Source organism: Hippopotamus amphibius, chromosome 8 (genome assembly GCF_030028045.1).
Source record: "Hippopotamus amphibius kiboko isolate mHipAmp2 chromosome 8, mHipAmp2.hap2, whole genome shotgun sequence".
NCBI lineage: Eukaryota > Metazoa > Chordata > Mammalia > Artiodactyla > Hippopotamidae > Hippopotamus > Hippopotamus amphibius.
In genome coordinates this window covers 5,449,302-5,470,433 of record NC_080193.1, presented here as the reverse complement: position 1 = coordinate 5,470,433, position 21,132 = coordinate 5,449,302, and the positions used below count along the sequence as shown (strand labels likewise).

Sequence of the window (21,132 nt, the reverse complement as noted above, 5' to 3'; positions counted from 1 at the left end):
TCCATCTGTGCTCATTGCCCGGGGCCAAGAAAACAAGCTGGGACAACAAACATTTGACAATTGACAAATCAACGCCTGACTCCAAAGGCCAGGGTCTACTGTACTCTACAAGGCTCTACTCATTGTCCCCAAACATCAAAATGCACTCATGAGCCCATCTTTAATTCCCAAGGGCTTCTAAGTACCCATGTAAATTACCAACAAATATCTCCAAGGATCCTTTTTAGGGTTTTAAATTCCTCTCCTCTGCAGCAGACACTGGATTTGTATTAATGTTATATTTGGGGATCTTCTGACATCAGAGAAAATTCTCTGAGGATTCTAAGTGTTTATCTTCAGTGGATGTTTAAAGCAACCCCCCCACCCCCCCATCCCCCAGAAAATTAGAGGGCTCCTCTAATGAGATTCCAGATCCCATGGAAAAAGGAGGCAAATGCAGGGAAGAGGAAGAAGTTGCAAGGGCATTGGAAGAAAGCCAAGCAGAAAGGCCGGCCACTCACATTCTCATGGGTTTTCAGATCCACCACGAGTTCTAAAGGAACCTACTGAATTATTGTGTCCATGTGATGTTCTTAGTTTCTATTTGTTGTTAGGAGGGTCTGAGCAGGTCAAAGAAGGGAGAAGAAACCTTTCATTGTTTGGAGTTAAAGAACCAGAATCAAATAATCTTTAGCTGGACAGACTGGAGGTTTTATTTCAAGTTTACCTCCAGTGCCTACCTAGCTCAGGACTGCATGGGGGCCCATGAATTAATGACGAAACAGAAAGAATAAAAAGGAAGGTGGGATCAGTCCCACTAGTCCAACTTTCTCGTCTCATATCTTTAGACTCCTTCCACTGAGATAAGGTCATCACTGCACAAAAAAGACAGTAACTATTTACACTCAGTGAGGCCACAGGCACCATTTAATCATCCAGTATACTGTCATAATTACTGGATACTCTTGGATTTATTTGATTTATTCCAGCTGAGGAGAATGGAAATCAGCACCATCAAAAGGTATTAGAGGTGTTAAAATTTCAGGTATAATTAAACAAAATTTACCAAATAAGCATTGTTTCCACAAACATAATCAGTTGATCAAGCACCCATAAGATATTATATTTAGGAGATTTACTGTCTTTTGGTCCAGAACTAACTCAGGAAATATCACACAATTATTTAATCATAAAATCTTTATAAAGTATTGTCCTTTCAAAATTTCAGGGTAAATCTCTTCCCAGCTAAATGACAGTTCGACACATGCATGCACTCACACACATGCACACACACACGATTAAGGAATCCAGGTTAACACTAGCTTTATTATACTGAAGTGCTTTGCACTCTCCCCACACTTTGCAATAAATGAATTTAAGTATGGGTGATTTTTTTATAGCAGTACTTACATGATTTAGTTTCTTCAAAATTTCTATTTCTGTTTCAACATTGAGCACCGGATCCTTTGATAAATAAAATAACATTAGAGTTTACTAGTAATAATAATAATCAATACTCAGAAAATATTTACAGTTCAACTTAGTTGAATGAAGGCTGCCTGAGTTCCAAACCCAGCACTATTCATACAGAGAAATTAAGGCATAGAGGTGGATGAATTACACAACTTACCTAAAATCACCCTGCAAAATCCTTGGCAAATAGTAAGCATTCAATAAATGACCAGAGACCTACATGTAAGGCCAGACACTATCAAACTCCTAGAGGAAAACATAGGCAGAACACTCTATGACATCCATCAAAGCAACATCCTTGTTGACCCACCTCCTAGAATCATGGAAATAAAATCAAGAATAAACAAATGGGACCTAATGAAACTTAAAAGCTTTTGCACAGCAAAAGAAACCATAAACAAGACTAAAAGGCAACCCTCAGAATGAGAAAAAATAATTGCCTATGAAACAACGGACAAAGGATTAATCTCCAAAATATACAAGCAGCTCATACAGCTTAATACCAAAAAAGCAAATAACCCAATCCACAAATGGGCAGAAGACCTAAATAGACATTTCTCCAAAGAAGACATACAGATGGCCAACAAACACATGAAAAGATGCTCAACATCACTCATCATCAGAGAAATGCAAGTCAAAGCCACAATGAGGTATCACCTCACACCAATCAGAATGGCCATCATCACAAAATCTGGAAACAATAAATGTTGGAGAGGGTGTGGAGAAAAGGGAACTCTCCTGCACTGTTGGTGGGGATGTAAGTTGGTACAGCCACTATGGAAAACAATTTGGAGGTTCCTTCAAAAACTACAAATAGAACTACCATATGATCCAGTAATCCCACTCCTGGGCATATACCCAAAGAAAACCATAATCCCAAAAGAAACCTGTACCAGAATGTTTATTGCAGCACTCTTTACAATAGCCAGGACATGGAAGCAACCGAAATGCCCATCAACAAATGAATGGATACAGAAGATGTGGCATATATATACAATGGAATATTACTCAGCTATAAAAAGGGATGAGATGGAGCTATGTAATGAGGTGGATAGAACTACAATCTGTCATACAGAGTGAAGTAAGTCAGAAAGAGAAGGACAAATATTGTATGCTAACTCACATATACGGAATGTAAAAATGGTACTGATGAACTCAGTGACAAGAACAAGGACTCAGATACAGAGAATGGACTGGAGAACTCGAGGTATGCGAGGGGGTGGGGGGTGAAGGGGAAACTGAGACGAAGCGAGAGAGTAGCACAGACATATATATATTACCAACTGTAAAATAGTCAGTGGGAAGTTGTTGTATAACAAAGGGAGTCCAACTCGAGGATGGAAGATGCCTTAGAGGACTGGGGCGGGGAGGGTGGAGGGGACTCAAGGAGGGGGAGTCAAGGAAGGGAGGGAATACGGGGATATGTGTATAAAAACAGATGATTGAACCTGGTGTACCCCCAAAAAAATAAAAAAAATTAAAAAATAATAATAATAAATGACCAGGCTCTATGCCAAGCTCTTTATTTAAAAGGATCATTTCGCGTAAGACTCATAATCCAAGTGAACTGCATTCTAGAAGTATCCCCGTTCTACAGATGGAACAACTGAGGTTCTCAGAGAAAGGAAGCCACTTGTTGCACTTCCCACAGCCAGAAACAAGTATGTTTCCACTGTCCTCACACTGACCTGGTAAGCTCTGCTTGTCTCATCAACTGTGGAATTGTTTACATTCATAAAAATGATACAACAAACAAAAACCACAGACAAGAAGATATTCAACTAAACTGTGTAAAGAAAATGTCAAGTCACATTTCTAATAATAGTGCAGACCCAGGTTCCAATCTCAAGTGCAAGCTGAGATATTTACTGAGACTAATGAGAGGCTTCAGGATAGCAAAATTGCTCTCCGTTACAATTCCAAAAGGATGACTCAAGTTACTCAACCTCATGAGCTACACCCTCCACAAGCAAAGAGGATATAGAATTACATATTTATGTAAAATGGGCTTCGGGGAAGAAACCCAGATGTTTAATTTTGAAAGCCTGCCTCTTCCTGTAAGCCAGTAAACTCATTACCAAATCCGGGTGTACTCTGATGATAGAGAGGTCTAAAGAGTCCGATAGGATTTGAAAGATGAAATTAAGAAGTAAAATTGTGCTCCAAGTCATTAAGAATCTGGTAGGTTATTTTCTTCCCCCCAAAATGGGAAACAAATCCAGAATCACAGGGGAAAGAGCTATAACAATGTGAAAACTGAAAGGAAATTCCTCTTGCTAAGTGAGAATGGCATTGTCTAGGGAGGAAAAAAAATTGATCTTTAAAGAATGTTAAAGTATAATAGCCAGAAACAGCTGGCCACAAAGGAAAACGTGATTAGAGGCCACATTTTACATTACATTTTTTGGGTCACGTGTTGAAAGACAAATACACTTGGCCACTTCAGCAACGCGTAAGTGTGTATTACAGAAAATGTAATAAAATGAATGGTTACCATATAAAGAGGCCATTAAAATAATTTAATTAAGATTTTTAAAAATCTATAAACATGAAGGTATTCACTGCCACGGTATCAGGAAGGGCAAAGAATCAGAAATTATCTAAATGACCTAAATTACCTAAATGATCAACCAGAGAAACGGTTGAATAAATTATGATAAAATTGGTGAAATAGGGCTTCCCTGGTGGCGCAGTGGTTAAGAATCTGCCTGCCAATGCAGGGGACATGGGTTTGATCCCTAGTCCAGGAAGATCCCATATGCCGTGGAGCAACTAAGCCTGTGTGCCACAACTACTGAGCCCATGCTCCGCAACTATTGAAGCCTGCATGCCTAGAGCCCATGCCGCAGCGAAGAGTAGCCCCTGCTCACCACAACTAGAGAAAGCCTACGCACGGCAACAAAGACCCAACGCAGCCACAAATAAAATAAATATATAATAAAAGAAATTTTTTAAAACATTGGTGAAACAGAGACTCTATCATCAAAAAGGATATATTAGGGAAAAATCTGTGCATTAATGCTTATGTGAAAAAGCAAAATACAAAATTGTATACACAATATGATCTCAACCATCTAGAAACATGAATTCATATGAACAAAGACTAGAAGGAAAGGGAAAACTGAAAACAGCTGTGGGGTTATAGTCACGGGGATATGGCTGAAATTTTTTTTTTCCTGATTTCCTTTCATTTATTGTAAAAACAGTCTTGTAACAACTTGGAAGGAAAAAAAAAAGCAAAAACAAGTTCCTCTATGTGTACTATTATGTACAATCAAATATTGTGGGAACCAAATTATCTATAAGCAAGTGTTATCAGTTGAATAAAAAATTTTCAATGTTCTTTGATACAAATTCTGAGCAGGAAATCCTTCCTGACATTGAAAATCACCATTCTAAAATTATTTAGGGAAGGTAAGAAGTATTAAGAACGAACAAACAGCCACCAACATGGGTACTTACTGCCTCTCTCTCAGAGCCAATAGCAAACTTCCTTTTGCTGATGATCTTTATGGCTACTTTCTTACACGTCTTCCTCTCGAAAGCTAGCTTCACCTCACCACAGGCACCGCTACAGGGAAAAATGCAGACAGTGATTGATTGCCAAAATGTTTTTAATTCTGAGACCCTCTACTCCTGAACTGGCCTCAACTAGTCCATTGTCTCTGTTTTCAGAAACCTCACTAGTGTAAATTGTCAAGGGCATTAAGTGATTAGGGACCATCCAGCAACACTGAGTCAGCCCCAAATGCCACTTTTTGAGCCGAGTGATACAGACTTAAGTCTTACTGTCACCCCAGATTGTGAAATCCTCAGACAGGCACTAAGAAGAAATCGGAGAGAAATGACTTCTCCCAGAGGTCAGAGAAAGACCAAATACAACCAAGTCCTAGTTTAAAATGAGAGCCTGAAACAAGTAACAGTAAACAGCATCTACAAATGAATTACTTTCACTGATCCATTTCTCTTTCTTTCTTATTCTCTATCTTCAAAGGAAGGGCACAATCAGTTGATGCCAAGAATTGCACCCTAAATAAAATCACAATACGTAAGAAACCAAAAGTGCACCATGAAACTGCTTGCAGCAAGCTCTTGAAGATTCGCAATTAACTGGGATGCTAAAATGGAGGAGGACTGCTATCCAGGATGCCACCCAGTACAGGTAATCAAGCATCAGTCACTCATTACCTGCCAGAAGTAGACTTTTCTAACCACTGTGGGCTTGGGGATGGGGTGGGGGGTTGCCAAGACATCTCTTTTATTATGTATTGTGTACATACACAACATGAAATTTGCCACTGTAATCATTTTAAAGTGTATAATTCAGTGGCATTAATTGTACCAGAACCTTTTCATTAGCACAAATGGAAACCCCAAACCCATTAAGAGTTCACTCTCCATTTTCCCTGCCCCCAGCCACTAGCAGCCTCTAATCTGTTTTCTGTCTCTATGGATTTGCCTGCTCAGAATATCTCTCCCATCAGTGGAATCATATGCTATGTGGCCTTTTATGTCTGACTTCTCCCACTTAGAATGTTTTGAAGGTTCATCCATGCTGTAGCAGGTAACAGTATTTCATTCCTTTTTATAGTTAAATAACAGCCCGTTTTATGAATAAATCACATTTTGTTTATCCATTCTTTAGTTAATGGACACAAGTTGCTTCCACCTTTTCGCTATTGTGAATAGAGCTGCAGTGAACATTCACGCACAAGTTTTTGTTGAACATCTGTTTTCAATTTGCGGGGTATATACCTACAAGGGGAACTGCTGGGTCATATGGTAATTCTATGTTTAACTTTTTGAGAAAACATCAAACTGTTTCCCACAGTGGCTGCACCATTTTATATTCCTGACCGCAGTGCATAAGGGTTCTAATTTCTCCACATCCTCACAAACACTTGTCATTTTTCCATTTCTTTATTATGGTCATCCTAGTGGGTGTGAAGCAGCATCTCACTGTGGTTTTGATTTGCACTTCCCTAATGACTAATGATGCTGAGTATCTTCTCAAGTGGTTTTTGGCCATTACTATATCTCCTTTGGAGAAATGTCTATTTAAATTCTTTGCCCATTTTTATTTTACTTATTTACTTTATTTATTTATTGGCTGCTTTGGATCTTCGTTGCCGCACACAGGCTTTCTCTAGTTGTGGTGAGTGAGGGCTACTCTTCATTGTGGTGCGCGGGCTCCTCATTGCTGTGGCTTCTCTTGTTGCAGAGCACAGGCTCTAGGCACATGGACTTCAGTACTTGCGACACATGGGCTCAACAGTTGTGGCTCATGGGCTCCAGAGCGCACGCTCAATAGTTGTGGCACACAGGCTTAGTTGCTCCACAGCATGTGGGGTCTTCCCAGAGCAGGGCTCAAACACGTGTCCCTTGCATGGCAGGTGGATTCCTAACCACTGCGCCACCTAGGAAGTCCCTCTTTGTCCATTTTTAAATTGGGTTATCTTTTTGTTGTTGAGTTGTAAGAGTTCTTTATTCTGGATACTAGATTCTTATCAGATATAATTTGCAATATTTTCTCTCACTTTATGGGATGTGTTTCACTCTCTTGATAGTGTATTTTGATGCCCAAAAGTTTTAAATTTGACGAAGTCTAATTTTTCTATATTTTCTTTCATTGCTTGCACTTTTGGTGCCATTTAAGAAGCCACTGCCAAATCTAAGGTCATGAAGAGCTGTCTCTATGCTTTCTTCTTACAGTTGTATATAGTTTTACCTCTTACATTTAGTTTTTTGTTTCATTTTGAGTTAATTTTCGTATATGGCATGAGATAAAGTTCCATATAACTCTAATTTCTTAAAATCTGCTCAAAACACTTTCTAATTCCCCTACTGCTGGTAACAGTCACCTTCTGTCTGAGAAATCTTTCCTGAGCCTAGTGGAGTATCTGTAATAGTACAACACCCACTCCCAGGACCATGGGGTAGACATAACAAAAAAAAAAAATCGAGCCAACCAGGGTTTTCTTTGGAATCAAATGCTGATGTTGGGAGAGAAACAGTTCTCTATGTTGTAGTCTCTAAAAGAAAGAAAATATGAATGTGGGGCTCCTGGAAGCCATTTTTCCTGCCACACAAAGAAAGCAATTCTACAGGAGGTCAGCAAAGAGTAACTGAATCAAGAGGTGGAGAGAAAGCCCTGGCAACACTGCAGGGGCCCTTAGATCTAGCCACATAAAGCCAAACAGATAATCAGAACTCGAGTGAAATAAAGCCTGAAAGGTCTCCTGGTCCAGGCATGCCAGAAGTCAGCTGTGTCCCTGTATTTCCAAGTTACAAGAGCCAGTAAATTTCTTTTGTTACCTGGCTCATTTGAGTACATTTTTGTCTCTTGCTAAAAGTTAGAGAATTTGTGTTGAATCCTCCCTTAGAAAAAATAAGAGTCCCACACATTTCTTAAGGGTGGGCACAAATTTGGCTATGAGCTTTCAAGCAGCCAATGCCAAATATACAAACACAATGAGTTACCGAATTTAATGTCCATAAACTAAAATATCTCCCACAGATGGTCATAAAGAGCACACTGTGCTTGATTCTTTCCGGCAGGAATATGGGTGAGTATTACCTTCTCTTATTTTCTTTCATGTTTCCAAAAATATTAATAAATAGAAAGTTCATAGGGGGTTGGGGAGGGTTGGGGGGTGAAGGACATTGGGTCCCATGGTAAAGGTATCCTGAACACCTTCGCTAAGGAAGTGGTTCTCAAAGTAAGGTCAGGAAGCCCCCAAAGGATCCCAAGACCTTTGACAGTGTCCACAAAGTCAATACTAGTTTGTGAATAACACTGACATTATTTGCCTTTTTCTTTTTCATTATCTCATGAGTGTGCAGAGTTTTCCAGAGGCTACATAGCATGCAGTATCACAAAAAACAAGTGAAAAAGCAAATATCAGGCTCTAGCCATCTTCTAGTAAGCCAGGTACGAAAGAGAACTGCAAAAATGTGAAAATCTCCTCTCTCTCACTAATCTTTTTTTTTTTAATATTTATGAGACAATTGGATATTTGAATACTTATTGATATTTAATAATATTAAAGAATTACTACTCTTAACATACAATAATGGTATTGCAGTTATTGCTTTTTTTTTAAGTCCTTATTTTTTAAAATTTATTTATTCATTTATTAGCTGCATTGGGTCTTCATTGCTGCACATGGGCTTTCTCTAGTTGCAGCGAGCGGGGGCCGCTCCTGGCTGTGGTGCACGGGCCTCTCACTGTGGTGGCTTCTCGTGCTGTGGCTTGCAGGCTCCAGAGTGCAGGCTCAGTAGTTGTGGCGCACGGGCTTAGTTGCTCCGAGGCATGTGGGATCTTCCTGGACCAGGGCTTGAACCTATGTCCCCTGCATTGGCAGACGGACTCCCAATCACTGTGCCACCAGGGAAGGCCATCACTAATTTTTTTTTAAATAATTATTTTTCATTAAAAAATATTATTCGTTTTTTTTGTTATTTATCTTAACACAAAAGACTATTTTTTAACAAATTAATAAATATTATTAACATGTCTCTCCATTTTAATTTCTAATACAGTAAATTTCAATAGACTTAAGTCGAATGAACAAAAGCTCTTTGGGGTCTTCAGTAATTTTTAAAAGTGTAAGGGATCCTGAGACCAAAAATTTTTGAGAACTTTGCCCTATTCAATGGTCAGCTTCATTTCACTTCCCAAGATGTCACAATTCTAAAGAGGGAAGAAATGCAGTAAATGTTTCCTTATGGAAGGTAATAAAAATGTTCTAAAACTAACTGTGGTAAAGGTTTCACAGCTCTGTGAATATACTAAAACCAACTGAATTGTATACTTTTAAATGGGTGAATTGTATGGTATGCAAGTTATAACTCAATAAAACTGCTTTTAAAACATTATCACCAATACAATTTATAAAGAAACACTGTTCCACTGGTCACTATCAAATAAGTCAACAACATACCTATCACAAATAGGTACCCTACAAATGTAATGAATACACAATGAATGCCATAAAACCAGGAACAAAACACTAACCAATGATGTATGTTTAGAAAGAAATTAAGTGCACATTCCATAAGAAAAAAAAAAGATTACCTTCCAAGAGTTTTTGACATGATGTATTCATCTCTTAATTCCTTAGGATAAATTGACTGATCATCTACAGTCAGATCAAAAAATACAAAAACTAAGGAAAAAAATGGCAGAAATAGGTCTCATTAATTCATTTCATAAAGAGAAGATAAATGGTCCTATAATTTAGTACACATACGGAATATAAGACAATCGTTCTTAATTCCATTTAACATCTAACCCCAAAGAAATCATTTAGCTAGGCTAACACATGTCACGAAACCCTTGAAAAATGATGGTGGACAGGTTTCACTCCACAATGGAAACACACAGCAACATTCTCACTATAATGCAGGAAACTCCTACATAAGTGCTATTCTTATTCCTTGACCTCAGAACAGTTATCAACTGCACAGGCCCAGAACCAAAAAGGCAATTAGTTTGAATCTAGAAAATATGTTCTAGGCAAGTAAATATCCCAGTAAAAATCAGGCCAGAGGTCACCATACTAGTATTATCTTCTCCCAGCCATTTCTACCTTTACCTAGCTGGTATTTTATAATAGACACCATCTTGAACTTACTTGTAAACTTAAATAAATAACACTTCCCCTCCCCCCCCCGCCAAATTCCCTTTATTTCTTCATTATTTGGCTTGTATTTCAGAAAAAGAAAACCCAAAAAACTGATCATTTCATAATTTAACCATCCATTGGGCCAAACCTGCAATCAGTTATCAAACATTCCAATTTTACAAAGTGGTAAATTTGCAACTGCCTGTAATACCTACAAAGAGTGAAATCTGTTAAGACCCTTGAGTTTCTCAGATTTCAGGTGATGGGTCTTGACCTCCCTGGAGTAACCTAGAGATCCAGTCTGTGGCACAAATTTGAACTACCTCAGCATACATTAATCCAGGCTGGTCCCCAAGAGGCAGACACCTGCCTAATGAATGAGACCTGCTGGCCACCTAGGATACAGTCGCTCCTCCCTGCTTGTTGATCTCTGCTTGTTGACATGATATGATATGAACCTGGATGCTACAGTGACACCTGAGAATCAGGGGATTTGAGGGGCTCTGGAGATGTATTTGCCCAAGCGTCGAGGTCTACTTCCGAGGCTGCAAGCTCAGTTGCCTACACAAGCCAGGAAGGTCATGCACACAGGTAAGGCTGCGGTGTAAGACATGGAGCAGTGGGGAGTTGAACAAGAAAATATCACCCATCTAAAGGAGGCAGCCTCTACTTATCACCTGCAAATCCTCAAATTAGGGGATTATAGTCTCAAGTGTGGCCAGATATTCCAATCTTGTCAAAGACACCTGGATTTTCATATTAAAGCACAAATACCAACAAAGCCTAATAAAACGTCAATAGGCTGAACAGTCTGCAGAGTACCACTTTGATCTACTTCAATTACGGCCAGCTTCAGACCACATAACACCTTTGTTCAAATAAGAAAAGGTGCCCTTCAGATAGAACAATTAGAAAAAGAGGGTGTACCACTTGTCAAGCGAAGGACAGGCCACACTTCAGTGCTCAGCTGCCCCCTCAACCAGGTGCTTTCAAACAGTAAAAGCCTATCCAGCTGCCCTGACTATAATTATCAGGCAGGAAATAAAATAGTCGGAAAACAGGGAAAACTAAGGCAATCATAAAATGTACTACAGGATGCCCAGGACAGCCATAATTCCAAGATGCCAGTCTGAGGACTGGCTGCATGAGAATCACCTGGGCAGGAATTTTAAACCCCTGGAACTACTGCATCAGGATCTGTGGGACAGTGTGGCATGTGGGATCTTAGTTCCCCGACCAGGGATGGGACCCGTGCCCCCTGTACTGGAAGCACACAGTCTTAACCACTAGACTGCCAGGGAAGTCCCGGGAATCTATATTTTTTTAAGGTGTTACCCACACAAACACATAGTATTCAGAGTCTCTCAACTCTCAGATAGTTCTGGAAATTTTTGAAAATTGCTCGTTTTAGATGTGATATTCATGAAGTTTCAGGATGGCGATGATAAACATCTCCACGTTCAGAGGATAACCGTGTCCTATTTACGGAGGTGGAAGGTGTAAATGGAGACTGTTACAGAAAAACCCGTAGCCTAATGCTGGCTATATATAATAGTTCAATAAATAGATGCAGAAATTAATGACTGAAAGGAATGAAGAAAGCAAAGTATAAGGAAGGGAGAGAAAAAGTGGGGGAGGGAGAGGAACTAATGGCCTAAAATATCAACTCATAGACAGCTAAGACTCACATGATACAACTGAATCAATCAATGAATGATAACTAAGCGATATGATAATTTAAAGCACATGGCTTTAAACAAAACTAATCAAACCAATTAAACCTTAGAAAATCTGTCTTGATAGATAGAACCTTTCGTTATTAAAAAATGCAACTAGGATTGAGCTGAATCTTGAATGCTAACCAACTTACTTTACCTAAACCATACTCTGCAAAGGACACAATGTCATTTTTCCTTTTATACAGGAGGAAAAAATTCCAACAATCAGAAGATAATAATGTTACCTTTATTACTCCATACTGAAAGTGCAATTTCAGAATTGTTATTCAAAGGAAGGCGTCTTCCTTTCCCTACAAGCTCTCTATTTACAAAGGTTCCATTCCCACTGTGATCTTCTATGTATGCGATGTAAGAGTTTTTAGGACCCATTTCCTAAAATAGAGAACATTTATTTCAAAGTTTTAACGGTGGGGCATTACAGTGGGGATATAGCTAAGAGTGATGTCTAGATGACCAGTTCTCCCAAATATATGGATATCTGCCACCTACTCTGAAGATCCGAAAGTGCTTCTTGCTGTAAGTCCGGTATTTATCGGTTCTTCTCAGCAGGGGCTCATCAAAGCAGTATTCACAGCTTCTATCCCTCCCAAACCAGTAGCTGTCATTAATACATTCTGTAACACAAAAGCACACACCAGAGGGCTGTTGAAGTTCACGTATCAAACACCTTGAAAAATTGCTCATAAATCTGCTTGTAGGAAAACAGCCTAAGAAGGCAATCAAAATTATAGATGTGTCCATCAAGATTTTATAAGATTAAAAATGAGATGGGAGAAAAAAACAAAAAATTTTCAACCAAATTTAACCAATTATGGTTTATACATAGCCATGAAATGCTAAGCAGTCATTAAAATTCTCAAGTAATTTTTAATGACTTGGAAAAATACTTATGATATAATAATAACTTCCTCCTTATTACCCTCCTGAGGCTCTCCATCATGCTTAGTATGAAATCTACACTCCGCATGGCAGGCTAGACGCTCAGGATCTGGCCCCCGCATCCCGCCCAGCTTCACCTTGTACTCCCCCCCTTGATCGCTACACTCAGCTCCACTGGCCTCCTTCCATGGCCCCAAATATGCTGGGCTCAACCTCCATCCTTGTGGCCTTTGAATTCTTCATTCCCAGCTATTTGAAGGGCCATCTTGCCTTTTGTGTCTGCAAATTATCATCTTCCGCTCAGCTTTCTGGAAAAGCACACTCTCAGCTCACCACCCACCCACCATAATGAAGATACCCTATTTTGTTTCCCTCTAGGTACAGACCATAACTGAAAATTATCTTGAGTATTTGTATATTGTCTCCTGGCATAGCCCTGTTAGAACAAACTCCAGAAGGGCAGCCTTGAGTCTCTTGTTTAAGAGGACAGCTCCAGCACCAAGGACAACGCATACGGTAGACAAGCAAAATGTTCATGGAAAGACAGACTAGGGAAAATATTAGCAACTTACACCACAATCAAAGGACTAGCTTCTCTAATATCTGTAAAGTTGCTACAAAGCAATAAGAAAAAGACAAACGATCGAGTAGAAAATGGGTAAAGGATATGAAGAGACAATTTATAAGACAGAAATACAAATGGCCCAAACATATGAAAAGATAGCCAAGCTAACTCAATACAATTCTGAAAACCATAAATACCTTAAGATTCCATGTTTCAACTTTCAGACTGACAAAAGTCAAAAAGTTTCATACTATACTGTGTTGGCAAGAGGTATGAAGAAGCGGGTACTCACACATTTCTGATAAGAATGTAATTTATACATCGTCTAGGGAGGATGATTTGACAAGGTCAAAATTTCCTACGCAAGCACGTCATACCCATGGAGACGGCTATAATTTTTTTAAAAGGAAAATAATGTGTTGGCAGGGATGCAAAGAAATAGGAACCCTCATAAGTTGCTGGCGGGAATGTAAAATGGTACACCTCTGTGGAAAAGTTTGTGGTTCTTCAAAAAGTTAAACACAGAACTGCCTTACGACTCAGCAATTCCACGAAGTATATACCCCAAAGAACTGAAAACAGGTACCCAAACAAATCTTTGTACACGAGTGCTCATACCAGCACTATTCACAATAGGCAAATGATGGAAACAAACCAAATGTCCTACAATGGACGAATAGATAAACAAATTGTGATATTTATATGTAATGGAATATTTTCATCCATAAAAAGGAATAAATGCTATAACTCTTCATTGTGGCATGTGTAGTTATGGCATGTGGACTTCTTAATTGCAGCATGCATGTGGGATCTAGTTCCCTGACCAGGGATTGAACCCAGGCCTCCTGCACTGCTTGGAGTCTTACCCACTGGACCACCAGGGAAGTCCCTAGCATTTTTTTTATTGTAAAAGCTTATCAACAACTTTAATGTCCATTAGTAAGAGTCTAGTTCAATAAATTTATCTACAAAAAGAAATGAAGATCTTTACATTCTGATAGAAGAATGTATGATACATTGTTAAACATTAAAAAAACAGGTTACAGTCAGTATGTTGTAAGTTACAATTAGTATAAATAATAAAGGGGAAAAAAGAACACATAGATACTTAATTGCTTATAAGTGCACCAAATATTTCTGGAAGGCTACATAAGAAATCAGCAATCTTGGAAAGTAGCTGGGGGAAGCAGAGAAATTGGATGAAGGTCTTTCACCTCTTTTGAATTTTGCACCTAATGCAAACGTAACCTCTTCAAAAAGTTAAATTACATTAATTGCTTAAAGTGTTTACAGTCTGGTAGGGAGACAAACATGGAAGCAACAACAGTATAGCAGGTAGACTCTCCAAGGGAAGCACAGATGCAAGGCCTTGGCAATTCTGCCTGGGGTTATCAAGGAGGCTTCATAGGGGAGGGGAGACAGGAAAGATAGACTGAACAGCCCTTTTGGAAGGCAACATGGCAGTATCCATTACTAGGTAAAGCCATGCCTATTCTGTGACCCAGCAACTAGACACAGGCTCTACCCCAGACAGACATTTGTCCAAATGACCAAAGAGACAACAAGGACATTCAATGCAGTCTTGCTTGCAGGAATAAAAACTGGAAACAGCCTAAGCATCTATTAACAGGGGAAGGAATAAATGGACCATGTTATTTCTACTAGAAATCAGGGGCTTCTGGGACAGTTGAGAAAGAAAGGCATTAGGACACCAACAGAAGGAGAGTTCACTAGGACACCAACAGTTCAGCGATGGCGGACAGAAAGTGGAATGGGAGGCTGCCCATGGAAGAGTCTGCTCTGATCTTGGCTCATTAGAAGAGCCCTCAGGCAGATGCGTGGAGTAGGGCAGGTACCACAAGGTAGGAGGCAAGGGGACCAAAAGTCTCAATGAGGCAATTAGGGGTAAGAACCCCAGGAAGGATGGGCCCCTCCTCCTAGTAGTGAAGAATGGGGCACAGGTGAGATGGCAAGTGGGGAGAAGAACATCACAAACAGACAATCTCTGTTCTTACCACTTCTATTCTTTGTATTAGAGGTTCAAGCCAGGACAATGAAGGAAGGAAGGGAGGAAGGGACGGGGCGGGGGGACCCATTTTGGAAAGGAAGAAGCAGATGTATCTAATTCTATTCATGAATGATATAATCTTATATGTAAAAAATCCTGAAGAACCCACTAAAAAAGATTAGACTGAATAAACAAGTTCAACAACATTACAGGATACAAGATCAATATTCAAAAACCACTTGTATTTCTATACACTAGCAACAGACAAATCTAAAATGAAATAAAGAAAATAATTCCATTTACAATAGCATAAAAAGAATAAAATACTTGGGAATAAATTCAACAAAAGAAGTGCAAATCTTATACCCTAAAAACTACAAAATATTGTTGGAAAAAATTTGAAAGAACTACGTAAACATTCATGGATTGGAAGACTTAATGTTGTTAAGATGGCAAAACTCCCAAACTACACAAAATTGCTATCAAAATCCCAGATGCCTTCTTTGCAGAAATTAACAACCTCAAACTAAAATTCCTATGAAAAAGCAAGGACCCAGAATAGCAAAACAATCTTGAAAATGAAGTACAAAGGGCTTACTTACATTTTGCAGTTTCAAAACTTACTACAAATCTATCATAATCAAGACAGTGTGGTACTAGTGAAAGGTTAGACATACAGATCAATGGAGAAAAATAAATCATATTTACAGTCAACTGATTTTCAACAAGGAGCCAACACAATTCATTGGGGAAAAAAAATAGTCTTTTCAACAAATGGTGCTAGGACAAGTGGAGATTTACATGTAAAATAATCTAGCTGAAATTTACCTCACACCATATGCAAAAAGCAACTAAAAGAGAATCAAAGAGTAATTGCAGGAACTAAAACTATAAGACTCCATGAAGAAAAAACAGTGATAAAGCTTTGTAACCTTGGGTCAAGCAATGCTTTCTTAGATATAACACCAAAGAACAAGAAACAAAAGAAAAAAATAGAAAAATGGGACATAATTAAAATTAAAAATGCCTGTGCATCAAAGAACATCATCTAGAAAGTGAAAAAAAAAAGTTAATGGGAGAAAATATTTGCAAAATATATATCTGATAAGGGATTTATATCTACCATATAAAAAAGAACACTTACAACTCAATAATAAGACACATAATCCAATTTAAAAATGAGCAAAGGATCTGAATAGACATTTCTCCAAATACATAAAAATGACCAATAAACACATGAAAAGATGTTTAACATCATGAGAGCCATCAGGGAAACGTAAAACAAAATCACAGTGAGGTACCACGTCACTCTTACTGTGATGACAAAAATCCAAAGACAGATATTAAGTGGTGGCGAAACGTGGAGAAATTAGAACCCTCATACCTTACTAGTGGAAATACGGAATAGTGCAGCTGCTGTGGAAAACAGTTTGGTAGTTTCTTAAAAAGTTAAACATGTTATCTGGCAATTCCACTCCTAGGCACTAAATATCCCCAAAAAAGTGAAAACAGAGATTCAAACAGATACTTGTCACAAATATTCACAGCAGCATTATTAAAAATAGCCAAGATGCATGATGCCTTAGAGGACTGGGACAGGGAGAGTGGGGGGGAGTCGAGGGAGGGAGGGGATACGGGCATATGTGTATAAAAACAGATGATTGAACTTGGTGTACCTCAAAATAAATAAATAAATAAATAAATAAATAAATAAATAAATAAATAAATAAATAAATAAATAAATAAATAAATAAAATGAAGAAAAAAAATAAAAATAAAAAATAAAAATAGCCAAAAGGCAGAAACAAGCCAAATGTTCATCAACAGAAGGGATAAAGAAAATATGGTCTATTCACACATTATTATTCTGATATATTATTCAGACATAAAAAGAACAAAGTTCGGATACATGAAACAACATGAATGAACCTGGAAAATATTATGCTAAGTGAAAGAAGCCAGACACAAGAGCACAAATGTTATGATTTCACTTATATGAAATATCTAGAATAGGTAAATTCAAAGACACAGAAAATAGGTTAGAAACAACCAGAAGAACTCAATGAGGGAAGGATAATCTCTTCAATAAATGGTGCTGGAAAAACTGAAAAACCACACGCAGAAGAATGAAATCGGACCCCTATCTTACACCACTCACAAAAATTAACTTAAAATAGATTAAAGATTGGAAAACTTAATACAGCTAAGATGGGAATATTACCCAAATTCATCTACAGACTTAATCTCAGCTGCCTTCTCTGCAGGAAGTGACAAGCTTATCCTAAAATTCCTATGGAAATGTAAAGAACCATAGCAGTCAAAACAATCTTGAGGAAAAAACTTTGGAAACAGTCATCTTCTGCAATATATAAGTGGATCAAATTGTACCCTAACCCTTACCCCCCTTTCAGCTTTATTGAGACATATATAACTGACATATATAACATTGTATAAATTTAAGGTGTACAAATTTGATACACTTATATATTGCAAAACGATCACCACCACAGCCTTAGCTAACACCTCCATCACATCACGTAATTACCATTTGTTTTCTCCTAGTTTTATGCTTTCACTTCTTCTGTTTAAGTCTTTAATCTATTTCAAGTGACATAAAAGGAAAGGGTGAGTGAAAAGGTACAAAATGGCACATCAGTCATTCATTTCTTTATATTATTAGTTTCTATGCCATTAATGTCAAGTTCAATTTTTTTTTAATGAAGAGGTCATTTTAATTCGAGACAGAGGAAAAATGCTACTGAAAACATACCAAGAGCAAAGCCTTACTGTTGGAACCAGGTGTTAGAAAGGATAAGTATATTTAAACAGCAAGGTTGGCTATTTTGAGATAAAAACAAGTAACAGGGAGTCAACAAACAATCTTCCCCATTCTGAAACTGTAAAATCGATGCTCCGAAACTGCCGCGCCACAGCAGGAGATAAGCAGTGAAGTTTCCGTGATTAGATGACAAATGTTTCCAACTGTGCATGAACCAACATTTTTCTAGGGAACAGATCCACAACCCTCTTCAGATGGACAACAGATGGCGGATGCCCAATTAATATTTGCTGGAAGAATAAATGAAGGGGATCTACAGCAAGTAAGAGCCAGTGCACTACCCAAAACGGCTTTCTTGGTTGTATCTTTCACCATCTTCAAACTCCAGAATCATTCCAGGAGTGTCTTGAGCTATCTGTTGCAACCACTTTCTGTAACTGTTTTTCTGAACAAAATATTACACTACATAACAAAGGGTCTTACCAAGATTAGAGAATCCATCTTGAAGGGCCCATAATCGAGCCCAAGGGGCGGGGACAGGCTCCTCGGGTTCTTGGTCCTCGGGAATAGAATAGAGTTCCTGCGTGGACACTGTGTCTAAGGAGCTCAGTGTGCCCGAGCTGGAGTGAGAGGACTGGCTGGACGTGGGCACCGTGCTGGTGGAGGAGCTGGATGTGCCCTGGGACTGTGAAGAGGAGCCGTGTGGCTGCAAGGAGGGACCCTGGGACTGCAAGATGCCGCCTTGGGACTGCGGGGAGGCACTGCCATGGGGCTGCTGACATTCCACATCCGTCTCCCGAGACATCACCACCTCAAAAATAAGTGTCCAACAATAAGGTGAATTTCAAGGAACAAGACTTCAAGGTCAAGAGTGAAGGATGGGTATATTATAACAGCAAAAAAAAAAAAAAAAAGATCCAGGAGAAGCATGCTCTGCAAAAGTTAAAAGTCTAACAGTCTAGACCTATCATTCCTCTGGGCTGAGCTTTTCATCAGACCATTTTCACCTGATAAGTTTTTTGTGTGACAGCCACAAGCCACATGGGAAAGAAACAAAGAAATTATTTGAAGGCTGTAAATAAATAAAAAGCAATGAAACTGAATTGTGGAAGGGGAGACACTCATAGCAGCTTACATTCATCCAATTTTTCAAGATGAGAAATGGAACCTAAACTGTGTGCATTAATACCATCGACACTACACTTAAACTTCATATACATTTTTGAAAAGGAAAGGAGGGGAGAGGTCTGGTGGCTTGGCTTAGATGACGGGCAAAGAGAAACTCTACAGAAATTCACTGCATCACCCCAAGGGTGGCTATTTTATACATAAAATGTCACTGATGCCCCCTCTCCCCCAAGCCAGCTCCTGGAGGGTAGCACCCAAGTTTATTCTAGATTCCTTGACTCCAAACTAAGAGCTGGGCCACTGAATGAGGCAAAACACAAAGACTGCTCTAAACAACTCCACCACCTAGCCCTTTGTGATGCTAGTTAACTATAGGGCTCATCTTTTCAGCATCCTGAATGTCCTCCCAGCCCAACAGAAGTCTGAAGAAACCACTCGGAGATACAGAAGACAGAGGTTCCCACCCTTGTTTTAGAATTAATCTGACAGACGAACTCCAATAACAGAACCTACAGTAAAGTCAGAGTAACTTTCAATCCCTAACTCTAAACCCCTACTCTGATTTAAAAAAGAAAAAGAAAAAAAAAGTGCTTTCTCTCCAGAATCCCACACTCAGGCTACCCCTCAAGGAGAATATGGTAAACATGACTCACACTGATTATTGCATTTACACGGCTTTCCAGATGTCAAGGTCCTGATGGGTTTTTCTGAAAGCACACCGGGGAGGTGCTGTCAAGAGCTGATTCCGCCACTTCAGGACCTGCTGCTCTATTACCACCTCAGCCAGGCTGCGTCTTCCAGCAGCTTTCTGAGCAAGACTTCTCTGCCCTGAAAACTGGCAAAAGACAGTGTGTCAAGAGGTAGCTGCTATCATCGCTCATGATAAAAAGGGTCCACCGGACCAGGACTACACTGGCCTCCACCATGAGGAAAAAGTATAGTGAAGAGGTTATAAACAAACAGATCTGGAGTCGAGTCAGATGTCTAAGTCAACTCTTTGCACGAACTTTAGGGAGATCACAACCTCTCAACCCAAAAATGTAGACAGCGCTTGAGAATCAAATGAGGTGACATATCAACACTCCTCCCCCCACCCCTCAGTAATGCTTGATAATTGGGAGTTCCAGGCCCAAAGAATCTGAAAGCAGGAAAAGGCCTTACAAGTGCAACACCATTTTTTCTTTTTCAAATAGAGAAACTGAGTCCCAAGGAAAACTGGTACCCTCCTACCCTCCCCTCGCCACCCCATCCCCCACACCTCCTTACGGACACTCGCAGAGCGTTCTGCTACACAAGTCAGTGTGCTTCCAGTTCCTGCAGCGCCTAGCAGCTAAGAATGGGTTCCCAACAGGCATTTCTCAGACTGAACCTAAATATGGAAATAATTACTAACACCTACAGAACTCTCGCCAGAGCAACTTCGCTCTGATTTTGAAGAGGACAACTTTGTTTTTTCTTATTCTTTACGTCTGGGCCAGTTTCAGCTTGTAAGTTACAAGGGAAGTGAACTTCACCTCGAAGTGTATCTACAAAGGAAGAGTCGCCCACGCATTCCTCTCCCCTCTTCCCAAGCTCACACTCAGTACAAAACGGAAGCTCGGGAAATTCAGCGCGCAAGAAGATCCTGAGGACAGGATTCGAACCCCTAAATACCCCAGAGAAGCTCCCCACTATGACTCACCGCGTGAGCCCACCTGGAACCGCACACTCAGAAGAGCCGCAGTCAGCCGAGAGGCGCTAAACACGCGGCTACAAACTCCACCCTCAACCAATCAAAACACCCCGCCTCCCCTCTCGGACCAATGAGAAACAGCGGATGTGGCGGTCCACATAGCCTCAATGCTTTCTGGGAGTTGTAGTTTAACACTCAGAGCGGGACTCAGAATCCAGGTTTCCCCTGAGCGATCCCGCCCCCCCCGCCCCGCGGCCAATCAGCAGCTCTAGTCTGGTCCGCC

General features: G+C 39.5%; 1 protein-coding gene across 9 annotated transcripts in view; it reads right to left on the bottom strand.

The window, feature by feature from the left end:
* The window catches only part of CHEK2 (checkpoint kinase 2), a 36,453-nt gene extending 15,435 nt beyond the window's left edge, over nt 1-21,018 (bottom strand). For 2 of the 9 annotated variants that reach the window (XR_009055201.1, XM_057746863.1), the window contains exons 1-8: nt 20,859-21,017; nt 19,831-20,012; nt 18,533-18,860; nt 12,308-12,432; nt 12,043-12,190; nt 9,530-9,620; nt 4,915-5,023; nt 1,390-1,443 (exon numbers count right to left, since the gene is read on the bottom strand). Coding sequence is in view for 8 of the 9 variants with exons in the window: in XM_057746863.1 (XP_057602846.1) it covers nt 1,390-1,443; nt 4,915-5,023; nt 9,530-9,620; nt 12,043-12,190; nt 12,308-12,432; nt 18,533-18,854 (849 nt within the window). In the remaining variant the exon portion in view is untranslated. Of the gene's footprint in view, nt 1-1,389; nt 1,444-4,914; nt 5,024-9,529; nt 9,621-12,042; nt 12,191-12,307; nt 12,433-18,532; nt 18,861-19,830; nt 20,013-20,435; nt 20,547-20,858 lie in introns of all 9 variants that reach the window. The other 7 variants (XM_057746856.1, XM_057746861.1, XM_057746858.1 and 4 more) reach the window with 6 other exon arrangements.
* Between the last annotated feature and the right edge of the window lie 114 nt (nt 21,019-21,132).